This window comes from Chroicocephalus ridibundus, chromosome 1 (genome assembly GCF_963924245.1).
Source record: "Chroicocephalus ridibundus chromosome 1, bChrRid1.1, whole genome shotgun sequence".
Classification (NCBI taxonomy): domain Eukaryota; kingdom Metazoa; phylum Chordata; class Aves; order Charadriiformes; family Laridae; genus Chroicocephalus; species Chroicocephalus ridibundus.
In genome coordinates this window covers 186,758,347-186,772,811 of record NC_086284.1, presented here as the reverse complement: position 1 = coordinate 186,772,811, position 14,465 = coordinate 186,758,347, and the positions used below count along the sequence as shown (strand labels likewise).

The 14,465-nt window shown below is 34.9% G+C and overlaps 1 protein-coding gene across 2 annotated transcripts in view; it reads left to right on the top strand.

Annotated features, from left to right (window-relative positions):
- The window catches only part of ARID2 (AT-rich interaction domain 2), a 106,333-nt gene that overhangs the window by 53,154 nt on the left and 38,714 nt on the right, over window positions 1-14,465 (top strand). For both annotated transcript variants that reach the window (XM_063323099.1, XM_063323098.1), the window contains 3 exons: window positions 7,816-7,949; window positions 8,815-9,033; window positions 11,813-11,880. In XM_063323099.1, coding sequence (XP_063179169.1) covers window positions 7,816-7,949; window positions 8,815-9,033; window positions 11,813-11,880 — 421 coding nt within the window. The remainder of the gene's footprint in view (window positions 1-7,815; window positions 7,950-8,814; window positions 9,034-11,812; window positions 11,881-14,465) is intronic.

The following is a 14,465-nucleotide window of genomic DNA, read 5'->3' as shown; positions in this document are numbered from 1 at the left end:
TGATGTCCCAGCCTGTCTTATTAGGTGGTCACAATAAGCCAGAAATCAAAGAAGTACTGCTGAGGGTCACACGTGGAATGTTTCACTGGATGCTTTATGTGCGAGATACTCGGCTTCCGAGTTAGACAACATGGAGATAAAAACCACACAGACATTGTTTTGAAGGATTCAGCTGCAAGCATCAGTTCTGACAATAATTACCTGTAACTGTTGAACTGGAATTCATGGTGCCCTCAGAGCCAAGGAAAAAAGCCCTGAAGAGACTGCTGATGACACTGGTGATCAGATACAAGTTTAAGGCAGCTTGTTGGTATATGCTAAAAGTTTGAGCAGAGCATTGAAGCGGTTTGAGTTTGGTGTTTCCAGGCACTAGTTAACTTCTGAGACAAGAGGTTTGTAAGCAAACATCTATGAGATAAGTAAAATGAGTTAGACATTACTTGAGGAAGCTGCAGCAGCAGATTCATTAAGGTTCTGAGCAGGACTTTCATTCCAGAGTGCGGCACCAATCTCCACTGCGTGTGCTAGCAACAGGAGAGGCGAGCATAAGCCCTTTGGCCTTGCTGAGAAACAGCCTTCCCAGTGATTGAAGTGCTGCCTGCTATTAGGATACATAAATGGATCAGATTTTCAAGGAACTGTAACAGGCATAGATTCATGGTATAGTACTATAATGGATTGTCTGATAAAGATGTTAGCTTTTTAAAAAGGTTGCAGCTTTTGATTGGCACAAGTTTGAGTTGTCCCTTGTAAGGAGGTTAGATGTACAGCTGGGTGAACCACGTGTCAATGCAAGTACCAGTGTCCTGCAGGTATATTAGGGAGGAATGTTATTGGAAGCCTGAGAGGTATTTGTTTTTTTAAGTTCAAAATCTTACAATAATAGGTAGCTTTTAATTTTATTTTTTTTCTCCTGCTGCCTCCAATATTTTTAGTTACTTTTATTGCTTAACCCAAGCACGGGCTCCTATTCTGCAGATTTTGTAGTTGACATAGCATTCCTGCCACGGAATTCCTTAGTCCTTTAGATCAGGGCAAGAGTCATGCTGAATTAGGGGCAAAGAGAGACAGTATGCAACAATTAAGTTAGGGTGACATAAACTGGAATATGGAGTAGTGTGAAATCCTGATTACAGTAAGGATTTTGTCTCATGATTATCTAGGATGTTGTTGTTGATAGGATTGCAGATGGGGAGAGGGGATGCAGGAGAATGAGCAGGAAGAGCATGTCTGTCTTGCTTCATAATGGAAGGTGTTCATGCTAACAGAATTGGAGCAAGTTCATGTTGGTCCTCTGCTAATAACGCTGCCAAAAAGACCATTCCAAGAAAAATCAGATGGAGAGCTGTGGTAGGAGTGGTACCTGCTTTCCTTCAGACAAATACAAAGATAAGGAATTGGTAGTTGGACTGTGATGGTTGGTGGTGTCTTTGCTGTTTTGCCAGGCACTAGCTTAATATATATTTGGCAAATTTACTGTGTCCTGGTATAGAGAGCCAAAATATCCAAATAAGCCCCATGTTTTATACCAATACGTAAAATAGGTTGACAAATACTAAGGGAGTATGTGATGTACTCTAAATTTTCAATTGGAGACCATTGTAATCTAAAAGTCTAGATGCTTTTTTATTCAGATTTTCCACTTTTGCGAGAAGCAGATTCAAAAGGTACCAGAAATGTCCCCCAAACCCTACCTTAAGAGCTTGCAGTATACTGTAAGCCCATTCAGGGCTACTGTTGATAGCAAATTCTACGTGCCACTAGCTGTACCTAGTGTAGACTTCCTTTTAGTAGTATTTTTTTCCCAAACGTCTGAAAACAAGCCTGAAACTAACTTGACTGAATAAAAAACTGTGTTGTTATTTAAATAAGTATTTTTAATGGACAAAAATATTAGCCATATTCATAGAACTTATTTTCTCACGGACCTGAATGAAACAAAAGACTTACTGAAGTTCTGTCACAGGAATAGAATGTGTAATATGTGAATTTGATTTTCAAAGGGCTATTATCTTTTGATTTCCAACTCAAGGGAACCTTAACCAAGTTTTCAGAAAGCATTGAAATCATTTGCCCTTCAAAAAGTAGGTGGCCTTCACATGTTTCTCGTTGCCCGTGTATTTTCACATATTTCAATACTTTGCATATCCTGTAGTTCTAGCTATTCACCAGATGCATGTCTGTGTTTTGATGGAGTTTTTTTGGGCAGGATTGTTGTTGTTGGCTTGTTTGGGGTTTTTCTGGGGGGGTGTCTTTTTGTTGTGCTTTTTTGTTTGGTTGGTTTGTTGTTTGGTTGGTTTTGTTTTTGTTTTTTTTTTTTTTAAGTCTCTCAGAATAGAGGCATGATCCAAGCTGAAAAGAGGGAGTAGGAGTAAATTGCCACTGGGTTTCGTTAAATTTCGGTTTCTTTAGTACTTTGGATCATGCGTGCACTGGGCTAACACCAGTTCAAGATGCTGTGCTAACAGTGTGGAACACCTTCCAGGGTATGTATGAAGGCAGTTTTCCTCTTTACTCCGTTGACACCGAGGCTTCAACATAATGCTTAGGTTTTTTTCCCTCAGATGTCTTTGGAACTTTTATATCCCATATACCGTGCTTGTTTCATTAGTAGTTTTGTTCCCATCCTTCATTTAGTTGCTTTAGTTCTTTTTTGTATATATCAGCTGCATCTTTCTCTTTCAGGGGCTAATTGTTCAGTTGGCATTGAAATTAAAAGATTGAGACCTGTATTGTTGATGTGTGTACCACCTGTGACTTTGCTAAATTAAGGAAGCATTCTGAATTTCTGTGATCAAAGCACGCATTTCTAGTCTATAGCTACAGATTTAACTTGTTTCGAAGCATGCGATTAGCCTTTTGCAACTATCTGGTTATACTTTATGAGCTTTTGCACAACTGTGTTTCAGTAATAGAAAAGCTCCATTTGTTATTCTTAAATTTCTTGTATCTTTAGAGCAAGACCTGTCTCTATGATAACTCTGCTGCTGTTTGCATAGTAGCTGTATGCCAGACTGGTAAGATTAGGATTTAAGACTAGTAAAGCTCATTTACAAGCTAATTTACAAAGCTCCTTCTCTACACTAAAATTCCAGGTCATGCATTCTCTCTGCAGGAAACAAAAGGAGGGTTTGGAGGATTGAGGTCTGTACAGCTGTCTCTAAACAGTCTGTACTTACATAGCGTAAAGGAATCATACTGAAGCAGTCTATTAAGGTCTGGTTATTATGGCTGAAATTCAGTCGTACAGTGCTTTTAAACTCAATGGATTCAGAAATAGTGAAACATCCTCCCTCTGAACTAGCACTATGTGTATGTGTTAGAAGTGGGGAAGGGCTTTCTATTTGTCATGTGGTTTGTTTGGTTTTTTTTAGCCTTTGTAACTGATGCGTTGGGATTGTCGGGGACTTTCTTTATTACGTTTTGTTGTTTGTGGTTGTTTTTTTCCTCAGCAAACTCGATTAGTTTGAGGTGAGATAGGAAAGAGGGACTGTTCTTTGAAGAGGTGGCACTTCGGTAAATTAAATAACAACAAAAAGAACTGAGAATTCATGAAAGCAAAGTTGGTACCTGCTTTATTAGATCATCACTTAAGGTTGATTTGAATCCTGGTTTCCTGTGAAGTATTTAATAAGACATTTGTGAGAACTTCATGAGAGTTGTCAACACTGAACAAAATTATGACCCTTTTAGTTTGCAAAGGTCTTTTAATTTATACACAAAATTTTTCTGCCCCCCACCCCCAAAATCGAACTGAGTGGGAGACAATGTGTTTGTTTTCAGAGAGGGAAGAAGGAAACTAGATTTTGAAACTTCAGAGTTTCTCTGTTTGGCAGACCTGTTTTAACACATTTTAGTAAAGTAGGTATTAACAGAGAAGCACATCTAGGATATTCATGTTCTTCAGCTCTAATAAAAAGCACAAGGTTCAGTATTCGTATTTTAAATTATGGAATAATATGGATTATTTTATGATATATAAGGCTTTTTTAATGCTTAAATAGCGATTCATTCTTGGTAGAAGGGACAAATCTAGAAAAAGATGGTAGTAAATTTGCAAACTGTATTTTGAGTACTGTATGTGTTTCTGTATAGGGATTTTTATTTCATCTTATTAAATATTCTTATGAAATCTTACATTTAGTAATGAAATGCTTTACACTAAGCTTAAGCTCTGACTCCGACCAACAATATGAGGAAATTAGATACAGCCACAGCACTTCTGACGTCCTATTAGACAAACTAAGGCAGCGTGGCTTCTGCCAGCATAGGAATGGCACATGTGCATCATCTTCTTGCTGTGTACAGCTGTTTCCCCTGCGTCAGCTCTAGTGTTCTTCTCACCCTGTTTCAGTTTGAAAAGGTCAGTGGAAAGCCAACCTAGAATCCTCTTCGTTTGCTAAATGAGCTCGCTGAAGAGTGAGAGACTGGATGGTCAGAAGGAGGGAGGGTCAAGCTGTCTCTGAGCTACTCCTTTAGGTCTTGATCATAAAGACACATTTGTGTAGGTTCTGTTTAACTGGATTGGATTTATTCATAGATTTGATTAATCTGATTCAGTACTTTGTGAAGGCAGTGTCTTTTCCTTGACCTGTCTTTTCCTTAATTCCAACAGCTTTTGATGGATCTCGTATGAGTACAAAGCAAAGCATATATTTGTGTATGTGTAGGAAAGATCAGTTCTATATTTTTAGATTTCCTTTTGACTTGGTATCAGAAGTTAGACTAGTTTTGTGAAATCATCTTTTCAACATTGGTCACCTCAGTTACAGTACGAACTCATTTATTCAAACCATGATGACGGCAATGATGGCAGATTCATTGATTTTACTGAACTCTTTGAAAGACAGCAAACAAATGCTGGTAGAAGACTACACTTTTGCAGTGAGCAGTGTTTACTGGAAGTATTTTAATTGTCCCCATGGTTCAGTTTGGACCAGGGTAAATTGGAAATATTGTGGTCCTACATACTGTTAGACTTGCACGTGGTTCAGGATCCTGAACAAGTGTGTTCCTTCTCAGAATTTTAAAAGCCACTATTAAGTTTATCTTAAAATACCAATTACTAATGCGTACGGGTGGGAATTTGGCCTGTCAGAATACATAAGCCACTAGTATTTTTTCAGTTACTGCAATATTTTCTGGGCTCAGAATGGTCAGAATAGGGAAGAGATGCTAGGCAGTATGTAGGTGTACATAGTTCAAAACAATGAGCCTTAAATAAATGCTTCTGTAACTGGAAGAATAAAATACTTTCTAGATCACTTAAACCCGTGGATTTTTAGCTTTCACGATTGGAGATGAGTGTTTTAATCCAATAAACCTTGGGTTTGTAGCTGTGTTAGGGTATCTACACAGTTATTTTGAGAAAGCAGTAACGATATACTTTAGAATGCGTGGAGTTACGGGGCATGTAAGATTGCATGCTGCATTATTCACCAGGAATTCAATTTTTGACTGTACACTTGAATGTTTGGCTATGCTGCTATAGCTTCATGCTTTTAAAAATCTTTTTATCAGTTATATTCCACAGTGTGTGTATTTCTCTCTTCACTACTTCTAAATTGCTTAATCCCGTACTATATTTAATATTAATCTCCCATGCAGAGCTCGAGCATGGTTCTGAATTGAGCTCTAACATGCTCTCCAGTGTGTGCATGTGTGTATACGCGTACATGTATATATAAAAACCTTTTTTTTTTTTTAAGTTATCCTAAAATGTTTAAGAAGTTCTCAAGTAAACAATAATATGGAAAATGGAAATTGTCACATCTAATCTTTTTGTGTGTGTGTGATTGCCGTATTCAGTGATGTGATGTTCATTTATGGAGTGCCTGACAGTTCATTGATATCGGAATGAAAGGAAAAGTTTGAGTAGCTGAAAGCAGATAATAAAGCAGAATAAAGCTGTGGTATTACTTCTGGTAAAATGCGAGGAGGATATAAAATAATAAAACAGTTACGTAAATACGCCGATCAGGCTCTCTAACTGATCATTTTCATGCAACAAAAAATAAATTCCTAAAGGGAGGTGCACTATTTTATTTTTCCTCCTTTGAGTAGTATCTTTGCTCATATGCTGAGAATCACCTTTTGCTATATAGAAGCTTTGGGTTGTATTTGGTTTTAATCTTTGGATATGAGATGTAAGGTAAAGGAAAGACATGGGATAAAAGGGTAAGGAAAATTTAGTGGAAGAGAAAAATTAGGATTTAGATTTAAAACCCTGTGGGTAGGAGGCTGTTGAGATATGAGTTTTAAAACATTATAAACAACTTAATTTTGTAGGATTTTACTCTTTTCAGATTTTAAATTGGAACCTAATTAGCATAAATGAAGATTTCTAGTTTAAAGATAAAAAACAACAATATTTAAATCTAAGTTTTGGTCTATCAGTATCCCTAAAAGCAAATGATAGTGCGGTGAAAATTTTTGCTGACTCCTTAACTCACTCCAGAGTCTGCATAATGAGGAGGGTGCTATAGCAGTGGTTCACATAACAATAACATATATATGACTTTGAATATCCTAACCACTAGTCAGGCGTGAATCCTAATTGCATGTGATACGGTACACCATGATACGCCTTACTAACTCTGAAATTTTTTCCTTCTGGAATGTACCATTTTCTGGACAAAAAAAAAATATGTTTGCTAACATTTTAAAAGTATGGTTATGTCACTGATATCTCGCTTCAAGAAATAATTAGTAATTTAATGCATGTGAAGTATTCCACAGAGGTCAATGAGAATACCGTTTTCTTAAAATCTTTCTGATTCACCATGAGTTAATGACTTCAGTGTCTACTGACAAAAATTATACCAAAAGCTCGATTCCCCCCTCCCCCCCCCCCCATTAAATGTTTTTAACATATACAAAGAGGAAGGTAAATGTTTTAAATTATTTCCTGATTATACAATATTTTTATTATTATTTAGTTGGCTTGATATTATCAGTTTTCAGCACAATGAAAGTTTGTAAATTTAGGCAGCTTTCTGATCTTGACATAATTCGATGAAGGGTTTTACAACTATGTATCAGCATGAAGTTAAGGCTACAGTGGGCTTTTTAAGTTGGCTTTCTGTATGGGAGTGTAGAAACTTCCGAAAGTTACGGTTTTTAATGCTAAATGAACTGTTAATTGAGATAATTAATTTACTAAGCTGACAGACTGTTTACTTTTGGTATACGTAACTTCTGTGCTTGCGGTCCATTCTGCGTACAGTATATCAGCATTTATTTTTCTTAAGGAGTTCAAAGGGATTTCCAGTAGTCATTAGCTGGAGCCATGGCTCAGAACTTCTGATCCTGAATTGTGGCTCTCATTTTCCCTGGATTCTCTTACTCTTGTGTAATTGCTAGGACTTTGTATACTGTTTCTCTTTAGGTGAGGCAAAAAAGAAATAAGTATTTTTCTGGACTTCACCGTGGTATGTGTATCGGTAACCAGCACTGAGGAATTTTTATGTTGCTTCTACCTGCAGAGTTATCTTGAGTAGCAAAAGCTGATTTGGAAAAAATGGACTCAGTGACAAGAGGGCTCAATGAGTTGCAATTTAGCTAGGAATTGTTGAGAAATGTGAAGAAATTTAATATCTAAATCCATAATTCCACACATCTGCATTTTTTTTGTATCACCTGTTGTCAGTCTGACTCACGTTTTCAGTTTTATACCACTTCGACCGTAGTTTCCAGTAAATCTCCATGTTTGTACAGTTTGTTTCGTTTGGCAGTTCAGCTCTTGGGGGGATGAAGGATTTAGTTGTACTATATATATTCAAAATCTTTGCTTTTTTTTTTTTTTTTTTGTTCCAGTTATCTAGAAAAGTATGAAAAAGTCCATCATTTTGGGGAGGAGGATGATGAGGTACAACCAGGCAATCCAAAGCCACAACTTCCTATTGGTGCAATTCCAACTTCCTATAACTACCAGCAACACAGTGTGTCAGGTAAATTTTTGAGGAAAACTATTATTTTTTTCCCCCATATACATATATGTATAAAATATATATTTGGACAGGCTACAGAAATAGTGTGTAGATAAATTGACAATATTATTAAAATCATCAAATCTGTGGGTCACTCAAATTATTAATTTAATAGACTGAAAAAACTTGCAACTGTGAACCAAAACAAAATAAATATGAAAATTCATAACCTATTTCTCTTCTTTACAAATGTTTCTCTTTCTAATAAGTAGGGCTAAATAGTCACTTGTCTCAAAAAAATGTACCTTGAAAATTTGCAGATTGTGTTGCTGTCACATCAGTCATTTCTCTACAGAGCCAAATACCTAAATTGAGCATACAATTGATTAAGCTTTAAAATCTGAGGAGTAAAGGACACGCGTGAGGAGCCAGAATCAACACCATTGTAATTTAGAGACAGAAGTATCGATCTTGAACCAATAAACAAATCAGAAACTGGTGGACTCTGTGGAAGGGATGTGTAATTCATTGTGTAGAAAGTGACTCCAAATTGTATTACAATTTTATTCTGCTTTAATTAAAGTTTGCGTTTTCAAAGCATTTCTTTTGGGAGAACATACTCCAGGATTTCATTCTGGAGACAATGAAGGAATTAATACCTAACTAGAAAGGTACGCAGCTAAGTAGAATGTGTTCAGCATTTTGGCCAGACTAATGGAAAAAAAATAAATTGAATACTGTAAAAACTTCTTAAAACCCACAATACTTTATTAATAAACTTATCTAAAAAATACTTATCATTCATAAGAATATTTCTTAATGTATCGTCTGAATATTAATTAATTTAGCTGTGAAAACGTTTTTGGTTTTGTTTTTTTTTCTTTAGATTACCTTCGTCAAAGTTACGGGCTGTCTATGGACTTTAACTCACCAAATGACTATAATAAATTGGTGCTTTCACTGTTATCTGGACTCCCAAATGAAGTGGACTTTGCAATTAATGTATGTACTCTTCTTTCAAATGAAAGCAAGCATGTCATGCAGCTTGAAAAGGACCCTAAAATCATCACTTTACTGCTTGCGAATGCTGGGGTGTTCGATGACAGTAAGTATATAACCATGTTTTTGCATCAGAAAGTCAATACTAGTTGTAGCATCTTTCACAACCCTTGATAATTAAAATGTTTGTAATTTATTGCACTGTAATAGATTTAGTTTTCCTTTTTACCTTGTCCATAGTTACAGTTTTTATCAGACATTACAAATACTTTTTAAGATAATTAATTCAAAACAGTGGTATTTAACAATTTAGTGACATGTTAAAATTAGTTTTTCAGTGATAGAATTTAATTGTTCAAGATTCTCAAATTTAGAGCATTGGATTTCCATCTGCTTGTAGCGTATTACTGCTTTCTTCTGAATTCATAAGACCATGCTGACTTTTCATAATTCTTTTCTAGTAGCAGTCACAAATTTAAAAATCAGAGGGCAGTCTCTAAAAAATGACCCACTGAGATTTTTATCTTCATACTTCACTACACATTCAGCTGTAGTGAAATTCGGAATACAAAACTGAAGGGATTAAGATCTTAATCTGAATTTCAGAATTACTAATACGCATTAGCATATAAATTTTAAAAGAGAGTCTATTCCATCAAAATACTTTTAATATGTGAAATAAAGTTTTCTGACTTGTTCAGTGTGACCTCCATGCCAAGTTGTTCTTTGTTAATTGCTTGTTTGTCTTTCTGTCAAGGAGAGGGGAAAAAGAATAAATTAACCCAAACCATCCTAAAATCATAACAGCATAGCTCCTGTCTCGTGGTGGTGAGGAGAAAGTATTTACTGGTTTTATGTACTGATTTTTTTTTTTTTAATACTGAATTCCAGAAATTATCACCATAAGAAATTGCTCAAATGAGCTTTTTCAGCTAAGTATATTTAAGTCTGCTAGTACAGATGATCATATCTGTTTGAGTATAAAACTACTTTGCATACGTAAGCACAGACATGGCATGGTATGTCAGAGATTCTGTTTAAAATTCTGGGGAAGAATCAGTGTTAGACATTGTATACTGTTTGGTGGTTTGGGATTTTCTTTTTTTTAAATCATTAGCATTTTTACATAACGATTTGTAGCTTCCCCTCCTCTCCCCAGTATTGGATTAGTGTTCTCGCTTCTCTGTCAACGCTTTTGGTTTGTACTTGTACCCTTCAGATATGGTTAGGTCTCGGTCATTTAGTGTTTGCATCTAGCCCAGTAACAGGAACTTTCAAATAAAAAATATTTGAAAGGAAGCTGAAGTGAAACTTAGCCCTGCATGTTAGTGATTCCAGAATGCGTGCTCTCTAGATTTTTGAGTTTGCTATCACTCCCCTGTTCTTTTGATGGAACTTCTGCGGACTTAGGAATTTATAAATAATTTAATCAAGTTTTACATTGCTATTTAATGATTTTTTTTTTTTTTTTTGGATGTTGCAAAGGTAGACAATGTTTTCTCAAGTTCTTACTTTGGACTCTCAGCACAGGCTTGTTCCATAAATGGTCTGTATTAGTATTTCTTATATTGAAAAATATTTGAGGTGAAGCTGAGAGGAACAATGAGCATGTAATGGGGCTTACTTTTTTCATTTCCTGGGGAAAACTTCATTTTTATCTTGCCTGATTGTATCTTCCGGATAGATCCAGGGAGTGCACTGGCAGCATAAGGAGGACTAATTGGGACGAATCGGGGAAAGAAAGGAGGGGTGTGTTTACTTATTTTTGAAGCATGACACTTTGATTTGAAATGCTTACGTGCTTTTTTATTATAAATAATGAAGGTAAATCTGTCAGGTTTTGTGATTAAATGAAATCTGTAATTAGAAAATTCACATAGAATGAAAATACTGTCATGATAAATTCAGGTGCAAATGATAGCTGATTATCTTTATTTAATGTGGGGGCTAGGTTTGGCTTGCCTGTAATTAAGGTTTTATCATTATTAGTATTTATAATGCACTGTTTCTAGGTAACAAGAAAAATATGTCTTCAGCTTTTTCTTTCCCCCTGTAAAGTTTGAGATGACAATTATATTGCATGTGAAACGGCAGCCCCGGGGGTTTTGGGGGTACACAGTATCTTCAGTTTGGAGTGCGGTGTAAGCCTAGGTTTGGATTCTGTGAGTTGAGAGCTGATGTGGTCTTGGCATTGAGATCTATAGCATTTTGCTCAAAACAATAAAACATTATGAACCAAAATGTTTTAAGAGTAACTTAAATGTGTCATTAGTTTATTTTTGTATTGAGTCAGATAGACAGAGTGCTTTCAAGCTGCTTTCAAGGAGTAATGATTAGACAATTTGTGGTAGTGGCTCCACCAAACATGCAAGAACATCCATTACGCTTCCTGGTTAAATATTGACTTTCAATTGAGTGCTGTCAAAAATCTCACTGCTACTATTATGTTTTTTAGAAAACATTAGTGGGAATTTGTTTAATTACTAAAGTAGTGTTTACAGCTTTTGCTGTGCACATGGAAAACAGTTGTTGATGTGAGGTAGAAAACTGAGCAGTCATCTTGTCTCCTGGAAAAGAGCTATGGAAAAGATTCACATGTGTTTTTTAAATGGTTCACAAACTAGTCCATTCTTTATGGACTACTTATTCTCAACTTAGACTAATTAACTCCCACTGCAGTTTTACAATAGTGATAGAAATTTCAGTTGGTTTGTGCAATTTAGTGCAGGTTTGGTTTTTTTTTTTTTTAATGAAAAGGTAATCCTGGAAGAGTCTGTAGTGGTGTTTAATCTTTATTTAGTTTATGGATTAGTAAAAATCAAACCAAAAAATGTTGATTTTTTTTTTTAATTTATTTTACTAAATTCTGCTTTTTATGCTTAAAGCTTTAGGATCATTTTCTGCTGTATTTGGAGAAGAATGGAAGGAGAAAACTGATAGAGATTTTGTTAAGGTAATTTAAAAATTATTAAAATTTTAAGCTGCATATAGTGGGTATCAAATCCTTTAAAAAGGTAGAAAATTATAAGATATACTAGCATCTGTCTTTTAAATTACTCTCAACTTTATTCCTTTGATTTGAATATAACAGGATACTGAATCAGTCGTCATAAAACGTTTGGGTAAGGAGGAAGAACTGTATCAAGAAAAAATAAGTGTAGGCAAATGAATAAAGACGTTCCATGTTTCTTTTCGTAAGAAAGCTAATATATATGACGAAAAGGAAAACTGGCCAACATACTTAGCAAGCGAAAACAATGCTGGAGTTTTTGTTTTTAGATTTTTTTGGTTTGGTTTGGTTTTGCGTGGGTTTTTTTTGTTTTGGTTTGGTTTTGTTTTTTTTTTTTTAAGACTGCCATCATGATTTAAGGAACATTCTGGATTATGAAAATTAAGTCCATAACATAAGAAGCACAGGACAAATTTAAATAAGTAAGCAGTGTTGCAAGTTTGCTTCATTCAAACTATTTTTGCACAAGGCTTTTTTATCTTTCCACTAGAGGGCATGATCTACAGTACAAGTAATGAAATGAGGTAAAAATAAAACTAAGTTTCTTCCTATAAATGCTTCCTCTATACTCTAGGTGAGCATTTTGAGGTAAATGAGAGCATGAAATTTATTATGGCTGAAAGAGATTTGACATTTCAGCATATTTGCTATGATACACAATTTCTTTAAATTGAATTTCAGATTATTATTTATGTGGCTAAAATAGAAGAAATCTAGATTAAAATATATTTTCGTGACTTATGCTTTCTATTAAGTAAAAATGTGAAGAGATAAGCTGCTGAGATCCTTGTGAACTCATAGCCAGGTTTATGCTCAATTCCTTAATTGTCTCATATACTGAAATGTCTTATCAGTGTTATAGAGAAATATTTGTTAGGAGCTTTTTCCATGTGTCTTTTGGTTTATTTTTATGTAACTCAATTTTGGGACAAGTTGGACCATAGTAGTGTTAGTTAAATGATAAGTATTGCTGAAATATCAGTGAATAGATTCCCTAACCAGAATTTCGTAGGTGAAGTTAAGAACAAAAAAGGTAAACTCTCATATTTGCTAGTATACGAACTTGAAAATGTGGTTCAAGTGTGCTGAAGGTAAGTGTAAAAAAAAAACAAAAACAAAAACAAACCAAAAACAAACAAACAAAAAAAAACCAAAACAACAAAAAAAACCCAAAAAAAAACCCCCCAACAATGCTCGTAATCTTTGTTTCCTTTTTCTATTGAAAAATATGTCCAGAAGTACTGTAGGTTGTATTTTGGTTTGGTTTCTTTTTTTTTTTTAAAAGCACATAGCACTTCTGTGTTGACTTCACCCTAAACTGTCACAGACTGTTGCTGATCCAGAGCAGCAGCAAGCGCCACGTCTAGATCTGTAAACATTTAAAATTACACAGAATTCTAATTTATTATATGTCCATTAATTATATAAACTTAAGTAATTGTGATAGATAAGGACAGATGGTTCTGATAAATGTTTTTAACAAAGTGTTAAGTAGAACCACTGTAACTGCAATACGGTTTACTAATAAGAAACTTGGATGCTCTCCAAGATCTATTTTTAAACATTACAACATGTATAGTACCACTTGGTAGCGAAATGCTACTGAAAGCATGTCAGAAACTAGCACCAGATCTAAAAATATCTCTAATGCCAAGAATCCAGATTCTTCAGAACATCTTACTTCAAGCATTTGTTTGACCCTACTACTGGAAGTAATTTATTTTGTATTGCAGCTGGGGCTGTGTCAAAACAGAAATCGGGGAAGCATTATGGGAGCTTCGTGACATAAGAGAGAAATATTTGATTGGCATGGAAGAGATTATGTATCTGTTCGGTTTTTTTTAAAACTTGCTTTTACATCTTTAAGATTAATAGAATGGCTATTGAATGTGTCTCCCTCCTTTCACTTTTCACATTATCTTTTAAAAAATTCTTCTTTATTTGTTTGGGTTTTTTTATTTTGCTGCCAGTTGTTTGTGTCTTGGTTTTTTGTAAGGTTATTGTTCCAGTCTGTTTCTCTACTATAATGGCAGCAGATTAGAAATTTGTGTAAAGTTGAAAATGTAAAAGATTTTTTAAGTGTGAGAGGAAAAATTAAGAATTATAAGTTAAAGTATAGTGATGGCATGAACACATGAATGTTAGAGAGCCATAGAAAGTAGGGTGGGGAAAGCAATTTCTTAAACACATGAATTCTAAGTTAATAGGAATTGGATGGATAGAAGTTTTGTTGAGTTTGTAAACGTTACCCTCAGACCATAGTGGATTTTTCATGTGTTGGAGTTTTGGGGTTGGGGGATGGGAATTGCTGAGAAATATTAGAAGTCTTGAAGCCCTTCTGAAAATGATTCTCAGGGTTAAATACAGGATTCACAGAGAAATGATAAACATGGATTCTTGGCAATTGAATATCAGTTTAAGTGTTGGTATGTCAGTTCTATTAAAAAATAAAAAAAAAAATAACTCCTGGTCTTTGTTACCTGAAAATAGCTTTTCAAATGCAGTGAAACAAATACAAAGGATATACG